We start from the raw sequence: 13,126 nt of genomic DNA, 5'->3' as shown, positions 1-13,126 counted from the left end.
ACTAATAAGTGATTACAGTAAGGTTTCAGGATACAAGGTTAATATACAATATGAACACATGGAATTTGAAATTAAAAACACAATACTATTTACATTAGCACCCCAAAAATGAAATACTTAGATATCTGACAAAATATGTACAAGATCTATATGAGAATAACTATAAAACTCTGATGAACGAAATCAAAGAAAAACTAAATAAATTGAGAAATATTCCATGTTCATGGATAGGAAGACTCAATAATTTCAAGATGTCAATTATTCCCAACTTGATCTATAGATTTAATGCAATCTCAATCAAATTTCCACCAAGTTCTATTACAGATATTGACAAAATTATTCTAAAGTTTCTATGGAGAGGCAAAAGACCAGAATAGTCAACACAATATTGAAGAAGAACAAAGACAATTTCTTAAAACACTAAACATACTCTTACCATACAATCCAGCAACCATGCTCCTTGGTATTTGCCCAAAGGAACTGAAAACTTATGTCCACACAAAAACCTGTACATGGATGTTTATAGCAGCTTTATTCATAATTGCCAAAACTTGGAAGCAACCAAGATGTCCTTCAGTAGGCAAATGGATAAATGAACTGTGGTAAATTCATACAATAGAATATTATTCAGCACTAAAAAGCAATAAGCTATCAAGCCAAGAAAAGACATGGAGGACCCTTAAATGCATATTACTGAGTGAAAAAAGCCAATCTCAAAAGGCCACGTACTGTATGATTCCAACTATATGACATTCCAGAAAAGACAAAACTATGGAGACTAAAAAGATCAGTGGTTGACGAGGGTTGAGGGGGGGAGGGATGAATAGGTGGAGCACAGAGGATTTTTAGGGCAGTGAAACTATCCTGCAGGATACTAAAATGCTATAATGGTAGACACATGTCATTATACATTTGTCCAAACCCATAGAGTGTACAAGAGCAAGAGTGAACCCTAAGGTAACCTATGGACTTGGGTGATTATGATATGTCAATATAGGTTCATCTTTGGTAAAAAAAAAAAAATGTACCATTCTGGTGAGTGATGTTGATTATGGAGGAGGCTATTCACGCATAGGGTCGGGGAGTATGTGGGAAATCTCTGTACCTTTCTCTCAATTTTGTTGTAAACCTAAAACTACTCTAAAAAATTATGCCCTTAAAAAAAATCAAATTGCATTCATACCTGGGGGTCTTGGAGATGCCAAGACTGCCCTCTCAGGCATGACCAGAGAGAGAACATACTAGCTACTAGCCCTTGGCTGAATGCAGAGCAAAATAATAAATTCATTGAACAGTGAAAACAGTCTCTGAGATAAACACACATTCAACAGGAAAGAGTGAAAATCTAACTGGCTAAGTGGGCTTAAACACAACCTTTGACTAATAAGTGGCTTATGTGGATGCAGGGGTGAACCCCAGAAATCCATGAAAAGACAAAAACAAGGGGAAAAACTCTGAGCAGGGATATTAGAGGTCACACACTGTGAGAAAAATAGACTCCACAGAATTAGTCCAGTCAAGTAACCAAGCAAATAAATGACCAAACAAACAATAAAAATAACAACAAGTTCCAGAAAGGGGGGAAATTAGTATGCAGACTTGTTACAATATATTATTCAAAATGTCTAATATTCAACAAAATATTACAAGGCATGCAATAAAACAGTAAACTGTGACTCATACAGAGTAAAAAGAGCAGGCAATAGACACTGCCTTTGAGAAGTCCCAGATGTTGCACTTAGTAGAAAAATACTTCAAAGCAGCTATTATAAATATGGTCAAAGAACTATAGGAAACCATGTTTAAAGAATTAAAAGAAGGTATGATAACAATGATTCATCAAATAGAGAATAAGAGTATATCAATTAAGTGACACAAATAATAAAATGGAAACAAGTGGACATCCTGCAGTTGAAAAGTACAATAACTGAAATGAAAAATTCCCTAGAGAGGCTCAACAATAGATTTGAGTGGGCAAAAAGAGAATAAACAAACTCAGAAATAGATTGATATTGACTATACAAATCTGAAGAACAGAAAAAAAGAGCAAAGAAAAAAAAAGAACAGAGCCTCAGAGAAATGTAGAACATCATTAAGCATACCAACATATGCATAATGGGAGTACCAGAAAGAGAGAAGTGAGAGAAAGGGATAAAAAATATACTCAAAGAAATAATCATAGAAAATTTCCCAAATACGATGAAAAACAATAATCTACACATCCAAGAATCTTGATAGGCTCCAAGTAGGAAAACACAAAAAATCCACACCCAGACACATTATGGCCAAATTATTGGAAGTCAAAGAGAAAATCTTGAAAGCAGTAAGAGAAACATGATTCATCATATAAAAGGGAATGACAATAAGATTAACAGCTGATTCCTCATCAGAATCAATGGAGGCCAGAAGGAAGGGATGACATATTAAAAGTAGTTAAAGAGGGCCAGCCCCGTGGCTTAGCGGTTGAGTGCTCGCGCTCCACTGCTGGCGGCCCGGGTTCGGATCCCGGGTGCACACCGACTCACCGCTTCTCCAGCCATGCTGAGGCCGCGTCCCACGTACAGCAGCTGGACAGATGTGCAGCTGTGACATGCAACTATCTACTGGGGCTTTGGGGGAAAAAATAAATAAATAAAATTATTTTAAAAAAAAGTACTTAAAGAAAAAAAACTGTCAACTAAGAATCCTATAGAAAAACTATTTTTCAAAATGAAGACTAAATAAATACCATCCCAGATAAACAAAAACTGAAAGAATTTCTTGTTAGCGAATCTGCCTTACAAGAAATACAAAAAGACATTCTTCAGGTTGAAAGCAAGTGACAGCAGTCAATAATTTGAATTCATATGAGAAAAAAAGAGTGTTAGTAAAGTAATTATGTAGATAATTATAAAAGACAGTATGATTACATATTTCTTCTTTTCTTTCTTAAAAAGTAACTACATAAAAATTTTATTGTTGGGGCATTACATATGTAATATATTTGACAATAACAACACAAAGAAATGAGTGGGAATGAAATTATCATTAGAGTAAGGAAATGACACCAGATGGTAACAAATCTACAGGAATAAATGAAGAAAACCAAAACTGATAAGAAGGCTAATATTAAAAAATTCTATAAATATATTTTTGCTTTCCTTTTTTCCTCTAATCTTCTTTAAAATATTTAAGATTGTATAAAGCAATAATTATAACCAGGTATTGCTGAGTTTTTTTTAACACATATAGACATGTATAATAATAATAGCAAAAAAAGAGAGATGGGAATGGAGTTATATAAAAGTAAAGTTTCTATATTTTACTGGAATAAAGTTAGTATAAATCTGAAGTAACTTCTATTAAATAAAGATGTATATTGCAAGCCTTAGAACAACTACAAGGAAAATAACTCAAAGACTATATAATGTTAAAATTGTTAAACAAATTTAAATAGTATACTGTAAAATATCCACTTAAGACCCAACAATTTCACTTGGTATATACACAAAAGAACTGAAAACAGAGACTCAAGCAGATACTCATACACCAATGTTCGTAGTAGCATTATTCACAATAGCAAAAAGGACGGAAACAACCCAAGTGTTCATCACCCAATGAACGGATAAACAAAATGTGGTAAATCCATAAAATGCATATTATTCACTCACAAAAAGCAATGAAATACTGATACATGCTAGAACATGGATAAACTTGGAAAACACTACACTAAGTAAAATGAGCCAAACACAAAAGGACATATATTATGTGACTCTACTTATATGAGGAACCTAGACTACGCAAAATCACAGAGACAGAAAATAGAATAGAGATTACCAGGAGCTGAGAGGAGTGGGGAGTTATTGTTTAACGGGTACAGAATTTGTTTGGGATGATGAAAATATTCTGGAAATGGACAGGGGTGATGGTTGTACAACACTGTGAATGTACTTAATGCCACTGAACTGTACACTTAAAAATAGTTAAAGTTTACAGTAAACTTTATGTTATGTATATTTTACCACAATAAAATAAATTATTGGTAAAAAAAAGGAATGAAGTTCTCATACGTGCCACAACATGGATGAACCTTGAAAATATTATGCTAAGGGAAATAAGCCAGACACAAAAGGACAAATATTGTATGATTCCACTTATATGAAATATCTAGATAGGTAAATTCATAGGGACAGAAAGTAGATTAGAGGTTAGCAGGGGCTGGTGGGGAGGGAGGCATGGGGAGTTAATGTTTAAAAGTTACAGAGTTTCTGTTTGGGGTGATGAAAAGGTTTTGGAAATATATAGTGATGATGTTTGCACAACACTGTGAATGTAATGCCACTGAATTGTACACTTAAAATGATTAAAATAGCAAATTTTATGTTATTTATATTACTACAATAAAAAATAAATTCAGGGGCTGGCCCACGGCCTCGTGGTTAAGTTCAGCATGCTCTGCTTTAGCAGCCCAAGTTCAGTTCCCAGGCATGGACTTACATCACTCATAGGATGCCATGCTGTAGTGGTGACCGACATACAAAACAGAGGAAGATTGGCACAGATGTTAGCTCAGGGCAAATCTTCCTCAAGCAAAAAGAGGAAGATTGGCAACAGATGTTAGCTCAGGGCGAATCTTCCTCAGCAAACAAAAAAATAAAAAATAAATAAAAAGAAACCTGCCTTCTCTGACTCCTTTCCCATAATTCCCCTTAAAAAATAATAATATGGGCCGGCCCGGTGGCTTAGCGGTTAAGTGCGCGCGCTCCGCTGCTGGCGGCCCGGGTTCGGATCCTGGGTGCGCAGCGACGCGCCACTTCTCCAGCCACGCTGAGGCCGGGTCCCACATACAGCAACTAGAAGGATGTACAGCTATGGCATACAACTATCTACTGGGGCTTTGGGGGAAAAATTAAAAAAAAAAAAAATTTTTAAAATAATAATAAAATAAATTCATTAATTTTCAAAAAATATTCACTTAAGACAAAAGGAGGAAAAGAGGAAAAAAGCAGTCATGAGACATATAGAAAACAAAAAGCAAAATGTCAGATATAAATTCAACAATAATAATATTAACATTAAATATGTATAGATTAAACAATACAATCAAATGGCAGAGATGTTCAGGGAGGATTAAAAAACAAGATCCAACTATAAGCTGTCAACAATCGACACATTTTAGATGCAAAGATGGAAAGTAAAGGGAAGGCAAAAGATATACCATGTAAACAGCAACCATAAGAGTGCTAGAGAGGCAATACAAATATCAGACAAAATAGACTTCAAGACAAAACTTTTACTAGAGATAAAGAGGGATATTTTATAATGATAAAAGGGCTAATCCATCAGGAAGATATAAGGATTATAAACATATATGAACCTAACAACAGAGCCCCAAAATACATGAAGCAAAAGCTGACAAAATTGAATGGAGAGATACACGTTTTAACAATGATAGTTGGGGATTTTAATACCCTACCTTCAATAAGACAGATAGAACAACTAGGCGGGGCATCTAAAAGGATACAGAAGACTTGAACAACACTATAAACCTATTAACCTAACAGACATCTATACCACACTCGACCCAATGATAGCAGACTACACATTCTCCTCAAGTGCACATAGAACATTCTCCAGAATAGAACATATTCTAGGCCTTAAAAAGCCTCAGTAGATTTAACAGGATTGAAATCATACAAAGTATGTTCTCCACCTACATGAAATTAAATTAGAAATCATGAACAAAAAAAAAGTTATATGGAAATTAAACAACACATTTCTAAATAACCAATGGGTCAAAGAATAAACCACAAGTGAAATTAGAAAAATACCTTGAGCTGAATGAAAAAAAACACAACATACCAAAACTTATTCAATGGAACTCAAGTAATGGTTAGGGAAAATTTTATAGCTATAGACAACAATATTAAAAAAGAAGAAAGATCTCAACCTTCCACCTTAGGAAAATGGAAAAGAAAGAGAAAACTAAACCCAAAGCAAGCACAGAAGGAAAAAGTCATAATGATTGCAGTGGAAATAAATGAAATAGATAAATGAAAAACGATAGAGAAAACCAGGAAAACCACAAGTTGGTGCTTTGAAAAGATCCAACCAATTGACAAACCTTTAGCTAGACCAACCAAGAAAAGAAGAGAGAAGACTCAAATTACTAAAATCAGGAATCAAAGAGGGGATATCACTACTGACCTGTGGAGAAAGACTGGAAATCTAGTGCGCCAGCTATGTGCCCTTGTATAAATCTCTTAATCTCTCTAAATTTCTATTTCCTCATCTGTACAAGATGAAGTTGATCTATACCAGTCATTTTCAAACTGTAAGCAGGCAAATCATTTTTTTAAACAAAATCTTACAAGGATATACTACATAGGAAATTGATTAAAGCCTAACTTCTCTGAAGCAAGATGAGGATCTTAGAGAATTGTGGATAAGTTTTTTCTTTCTCTTAAAGATGATTCTGAAGCTCTTCTGGCAGAACCCCAGGGCACCACAGAACATAGGTTCTAAATTACTGAACTAAATGATCTATAAGGGTTCCTACAGCTCTAAAGTGTTATCTGTAGTAACTTATCTTCTTATTAAAGTTGCTATTATACAATTTGTTATATTTCCACAAGATGGTGCTAATACATTCCATTTTCCATTAAAACAGGTCTTGTATATGATCATTTTTATAGTTAATAATTTTATCATAGTCTATGATTATATAATACCTTTAACTTTTCAAAGTGCTATTATGCTACTTATGGTATCTTCATTAAAAGCCTGTGACAGATAATATTGCACCCATTTTTCAGATGAAGACATCGCAGCACATAGTAGTTAGGTGAGTGATCCAAGGTCACACAGCTGATTAGTAACAGATTTTCTACTGCTAGCTCTACGATCTTTCCCTAGATCACATTGCCTGACTACAGATAATACTGTCAAAGTCCCAAGATTTCAGGCTGAGAACAGAAGTGAAAATAAAGGAATGAACATTACGTAGCATTAAAAACTGATACAAACTTCCCTTGGGCTTGTATATTAATATTTATGCATATAAATACATTTATATTTACTTTGTTATTTCCTTTACTTATTAGAAGACCTCTGGTGATATATATTCCTATATAACCATAGTAAAGGCTAAACATTGATAAATAAAAATATCTCATAAATACTGTCCTTATTGTAAACATAATAGCTATTTTTAAACCCATGGAAATTACATAATCTAGATTCACTAACTCTAAGCATTACGAATTTAGAAAACAACAGTACAATTTGTGCTGGATTCTCCTCTCTTGATTCCATGAGAGATACAAAATGTTAGATAGAAGCAGGAAAGAGACACATTTCTCTTCCCACTTGAGTATACTACATCCAGGGTAAAAACTATTCCCAACGAATAGAAAGCAACTCATATTAGCTACAATTGAGACAGGTTTTAGATTAGTTTCAGAGAAATCAAAAATGGGTTAGAAAAGGACCTTAAAAATTACTCCTCCTCTAACATACTGCCTACCCAATTATTTATTTACATCCAAAAAAATCCAGCAACACTAAGTTTAGGTTGTGTTTTGTTTTTAAAGAAAATATAAACTGTAGCCATGGTCTCATAAGTATGCTAAAGAAATCACGTTTTCTTTGGATCCTGAGGGTTTCAAGAAAGGCAGCACAGAGCTCTCACACAAGGGGTTGACAAATACTCTCATTTTTGTTAACTTGTAAAGGACTCTCTTCTTCAGGAATCTATAAGCACTCAGTCTCTGACCTGTAAGTCAAAGAGGTAGGGTCATTTACATTTCATTTATTATGATCAATGTTAGATTAAAGAAGGTGTTCTTCAGAGTTTTATCCAATTCTCCAGGATTTTGTCCAATTCAAATGTCTTCTGTCATTTTCCCAATTTATGTCACTATCTCTAATATAATAAGAGATCACCAATTAGGAATTTTCCTATGTATAGTCTTTGGCTTGGTTTCATTCCATTTATCTTCTTTATTCACAGTCCATTTTGAAAAAAAACTCAACTCCTTAAATCCTCCAAATGCATTTCAACCATTCTCATCTTTTCCTTGTCATTTATTAAAAGAGCTTTTAAAAACTGTTTTTGAGGGGCCGGCTTGGTGGCGCAGTGGTTAAGTGCATGCACTCTGCTTCAGTGGCCCGGGGTTTGCAGGTTCGGATCCCAGGCGCGCACCGATGCACTGCTTGTCAAGCCATGCTGTGGTGGTGTCCCATATAAAGTAGAGGAAGATGATCACAGATGTTAGCCCAGGGCCAATCTTCCTCAGCAAAAAGAGGAGGATTGGCATGGATGTTAGCTCAGGGCTGGTCTTCCTCACAAAAAAACAAAACTGTTTTTGAAAAAAATTTAAAAGAACATAAAGTAAAATGTTAATACTGAGCACTTATGAATGTGGCATTACAGGGGACTTTTACTTTCCATTTATTTTAATATTTAAATTTTTATAATTAGCACATATCACTTCTTTAATCAGCAAAAAAGTTTTAAACATTATTTTTACTATATCCATGGGTATTACCCTTTCATTTTGATTGTTGTCCTCTAAATTTAATTTGTCATAAGTAGAAAATAGGTCTTCTTACAGGAAAAGGAAAACAAATGAGCCTCCCAAGTGTTTGCCAGCCAGTAGCTCCAAGGAATACAGTTGAGTGAATTAGAAAGAACGACTAGAAATAAAGGAAAAATTATCCATGATTGAAAATATGACTAAGGTTTTGGGACTAGGACATTTTCCTCCCAGGAGAAAATCTGCAACATCTTTGCAGTAAATCAATGTAACCCCAAAGTCTTTTGAGTTGGGCTTATTTGTATTTGTTTGGTTTACACTGCTTTTTGCAGAACACTAATTAGCTACAGTGCAATTTCTGTACACCTTTTCTAAAAAGCCACGTTCAGTATATGTCCAAATTATTAGATAGGACTTCTTTAAAAGATAAAAATTAAATTTAAATTCCACCAGGGTGACTGACAGGCCACTAACAAATTCCCAGATTGTGAAAGAAAGAAAGTGCTATATCAACAGTCTCTTCTCATCTACTTATTCTTGCCTTCTGCCAGGAGCAGACAGAGGAGCTCAATATAGCAAGAATTACAAAAGGGGAGGAATAGGAGAAAATATTGTTTTTTATTAAACAAAAATCTCTTAAATATATTTCCAAAGCTGGCATTCTGATTTCAAAGATCTGAAATTTTAAATTCTATAGAATCCTAACTGAATTTGTCATTGAATACATCAAGGCAGGTACCTTGACACCCACAGTGAAGTAAGCTGAAGGATTCTCAATTTCATTCATAATTACAGAGGCCTTCTCTTAATCTGTGGCATCTCTAATAAGGTGACATGATCAAAAGAGTGTGGCAGAAAGCAAGGCGAGCAGCAGCTGTTCATGAACTTTTCTTAGCAAAAGAAAAGGCAGGGAGGAGGAAAAAACTAAGAAAGGTCTTGAACTTAACAAGAAGTGAGGGAAAGAAAAGAGCTTTATAAACAATACCCACTACCACTCCTTATGTCGTAGGCTTCTATTTCAACAAAACTCTAATATACTGCAGCAATTTTGATATCTTATCATTTGTGTAAAAATCAGGTTTTTCCTTTTTAGACTAAATGAGTACTTCCAAATTGTATATAACCTCTAGCTTAAGATTCTGTTCTCAAAAGAGTTAAGCCTATAGAAAAGTGCAATCATTTTCCATGGCCTCCTTCTGGTATAAAATTTACAGAGAAGAGTGCTTAATTAGCAGCTGTTTACTCCTGCTTATATCACCAACTGCTCCCAACAGTTTTCTCAACATATGGATAATTAAAGCATGAAGAAAAATTATTCCAAAGACTAGTAGTATGATAGAAGATGATGGGTGCTTGTCTCTATGATATTTTTACCTGGGAAGTCGACAAGTAATCCATGTTTGATTTGACTGTGATGAATTTTAAAATAAACTAGTGGACTGGCCATATTAGTGTCCCCTTGCAGTAAACAGCAAACACATCATCTAGCGATAGCAGCAGCAGCTACCATTTATTGAGCAGTTTCTATTTCTCAAGCATGTTATTGAACACTCTACAATACGTGCATCATTGTATTTAAGCTCTACAATAATTCTAATAGGTATCACAATATTAACAATTTCACAGTGATGTCAAAGATGGCTCAAATTTTGATTAGGAGTTGATCTAATACTGGAAAAGTTAACCATTGTGCTAAAATCCCTATCATTAATAATGATAATTATTTTTGCCTCTTTTTAAACACATTAAAATATAACTTTTTTCAAGGCATTTGAAAATACTTCAGCAAGTTATTTTTATATCCCCAAAAGATGTGGAAAAAATAATCAGGCAGAGAGACTAAAACCATATATAATAACTAGGGCTAGAATTCCAATTGTTGCTGTTTTCCCCAATCTCATTCTAGTGACAAGAACACAAAAGACTCAAAATATAGTGGTGCTCTATAAATTTGTTATTATATAGATTTTGATAAAAATATTACTGTGGGTCAAATTATACTACTAAAAATATAGCCACTAAATATATAGTAAAAATCTGATATAGTTAGCTTATGATATGGATGTCAGTCATGTCCTGTCACCATCATATTTTCCTTCTGTAAGGTTTCCTAAAAAATGATGATGGCAAACAAGAGGTCAATAACCCATGGCATATTTGAAAAGAATGTACATGTCATGCCACTTCAAGCCTCAGCCTACTCTTATGACCAGTTCCTAGAGAACATTCACCCTCATTCTTGGCATAAACTTCAAACTCACCTCATAGTCTTAAGCTTCTAGAAGCCATCCATGGCACCAGCATGCCTTTTTTTTTTTTTTTTTTTTAAGGAAACCTGTTGTAAAACCTGTGCTAAACTAGTTAGCTCCTTTGGTATATTTTAAATAATTCAATTTATAAAAATATGACATAATAAAAATGTCAGGTACATTCCACTTGAGTGAAGCATTCTAAATTGAGACAAGTGTATCTCTTTTAACTGCATAAGCCTGTTCTGTCGGGCATAGTTCTTTATAGAGTTTGATCAATCTTTGGGATCTAAAAAGTCTTTTACCTAAACAAGCAATTTGCAAAAATATTTTGTTAGATATATACATGCCTGTGAGTACTATAATCTTAATACCATATTTGTATTTATTTCATTAATGGTAAATGTAATTTTCACAATAGTTAAACTAATCATATAACCAGAACTAACCCTGTACTCAGAAAGGGGAAACATTTACTGAATTTATTTGACATATTTTACTCCATAATCCCTTGATATTCAAAGCACCTTATGTGACATCTCCAGAAAAATACATTTTTCACATAAATTCATTTAACTAGCAATTATTGAGTATTCTACTATGTGTCAGAATCTGTGCTGGGCCTAGGTATTCAGTGAAAGACAGGATTCTTCCATATAGTTGCTACATTTTTGCACTATTCCCATGCTATTTCCAGATTCAACACAACAGTACAAATTTTAGTATAGTACTGAGCATACAGTAAGAGCTAAATATATACTTTCTTGACTGATATTAAAATACCAAAATTCATTTAAGACTAATAATTTGAGCTGATCCTACTCCCACTCACTCGCCTTTATACTCTGGGGTTGACAGACAGGAACATGTAACAAAGAAAAAAAAATATTTCCATATTCTTGATGGAGAAACAAAGGAGAAATGGAGGGAGAACATGCACTTATGTTATATTAAGAATAGAATATATTTTTCTATCAACTGGCAACATGTAAGAATAATAAACAATACATGTTAAAGGAGTAAATAAATTTAGCATGTTGGCTTTTGAAGTCACAGAATGTTTAAACAGCCAAAGTACTCTATAGTAAGTATTAACTGAACTTTATGACAATATTTCTGAACTTACATTCATTATTTTGTTTATATTACCTAAGCCAGAAAGAACTTTCTTCATATTTATTCTGCTTGTAGGTTTCTACTCCAAAGTTGTAACAGAGAATATGAAGATATCCAGTCTGCAATATTAAAAAAACATGATACATCAGATTCATGATTTCCTTAACATTAAAAAAATCTATAGCAGTTTTTAAGACATACTTAAAATGTTCTGTACATCAAAATAACCCACTCTTCTCAAAACCTCTGAATTTATATAAGGGGGTACAAAATATTCAGGTTGGGGCATTAGTTATGAATGGAAAGTAATACAATACATTATTAATAGAATTTGAAAGGTCCTTTGTAATAGGAAATGGGAAACCTAATCATTTCTCAGCAAAAGGACAGGCTAAAATGTCTGTAGGTTGCCAGATCTAGTAAAAGGCATTAGAGCAGAGAGTATATTCAAAGAAAGAAAATCACCATTGAGGGGGAAAAAACGAATGATTTTATTTTCAAAATTAAGACAACTTTAAAAAATTCTAAAGTTCTGAAATGTGTCCAAAGCACTATCTAGTCATGAGACTTATTTAGAAATAATTAATTTAATGGACCCTCTTTAACAAAAAAAATTTTCTTTACATAAATTACCATTGAGATAAAAGTAGGAACGAGAATGTGAATGGTGCCATAGGAAAATACACTTTTACGGGTTAATCAGCATCTCAGTCCCTGCATCAATGCCATACCTTACAGAATTTTCATCTGTCAAAATACTGGGAAATGGCATAAGAGAAAAAATGTTATTTATTTATTTATTTTGTGAGGAAGATCAGCCCTGAGCTAACATCTGTGCTAATTCTCCTCTTTTAGCTGAGGAAGACTGGCTCTGGGCCAACATCTATTGCCAATCCTCCTTCTTTTTTTTTTTTCCCCCAAAGCCCCAGTAGATAGTTGTATGTCATAGTTGCACATCCTTCTAGTTGCTGTATGTGGGACGCGGCCTCAGCATGGCCGGAGAAGCGGTGCGTTGGTGCGCGCCCGGAATCTGAACCCGGGGCCGCCAGCAGCAGAGCGTGCGCACTTAACCCCTAGGCCACCAGGCCAGCCTGAGAAAAAATTTTAAATTCTAATATTTTATTCACATATCCCCTCAGTATTTATAGAAACCATCTATCCAGAATCCGATTATACCCATATAATGGAGTCCTTTATAAGTCTTACCTGAGTAAGACTACAGAAGCAGATCCTCAATTAAGAATC

General features: G+C 34.1%; 1 protein-coding gene across 9 annotated transcripts in view; it reads right to left on the bottom strand.

Moving 5' to 3' along the window:
* Window positions 1-13,126, bottom strand: part of TEX11 (testis expressed 11) — a 372,335-nt gene that overhangs the window by 252,816 nt on the left and 106,393 nt on the right. For 8 of the 9 annotated variants that reach the window (XR_015550362.1, XM_087426479.1, XM_087426478.1 and 5 more), the window contains one exon: window positions 11,915-12,000. The exons of the other annotated variant lie outside the window; for it this stretch is intronic. Coding sequence is in view for 7 of the 8 variants with exons in the window: in XM_087426479.1 (XP_087282605.1) it covers window positions 11,915-12,000 (86 nt within the window). In the remaining variant the exon portion in view is untranslated. The remainder of the gene's footprint in view (window positions 1-11,914; window positions 12,001-13,126) is intronic. 9 annotated transcript variants of the gene reach the window in all.

This window comes from Ceratotherium simum, chromosome X, assembly GCF_057802395.1.
Source record: "Ceratotherium simum simum isolate JZ-2026a chromosome X, ASM5780239v1, whole genome shotgun sequence".
Classification (NCBI taxonomy): Eukaryota; Metazoa; Chordata; class Mammalia; order Perissodactyla; family Rhinocerotidae; genus Ceratotherium; species Ceratotherium simum.
This window is presented reverse-complemented; position numbering and strand designations above follow the sequence as displayed.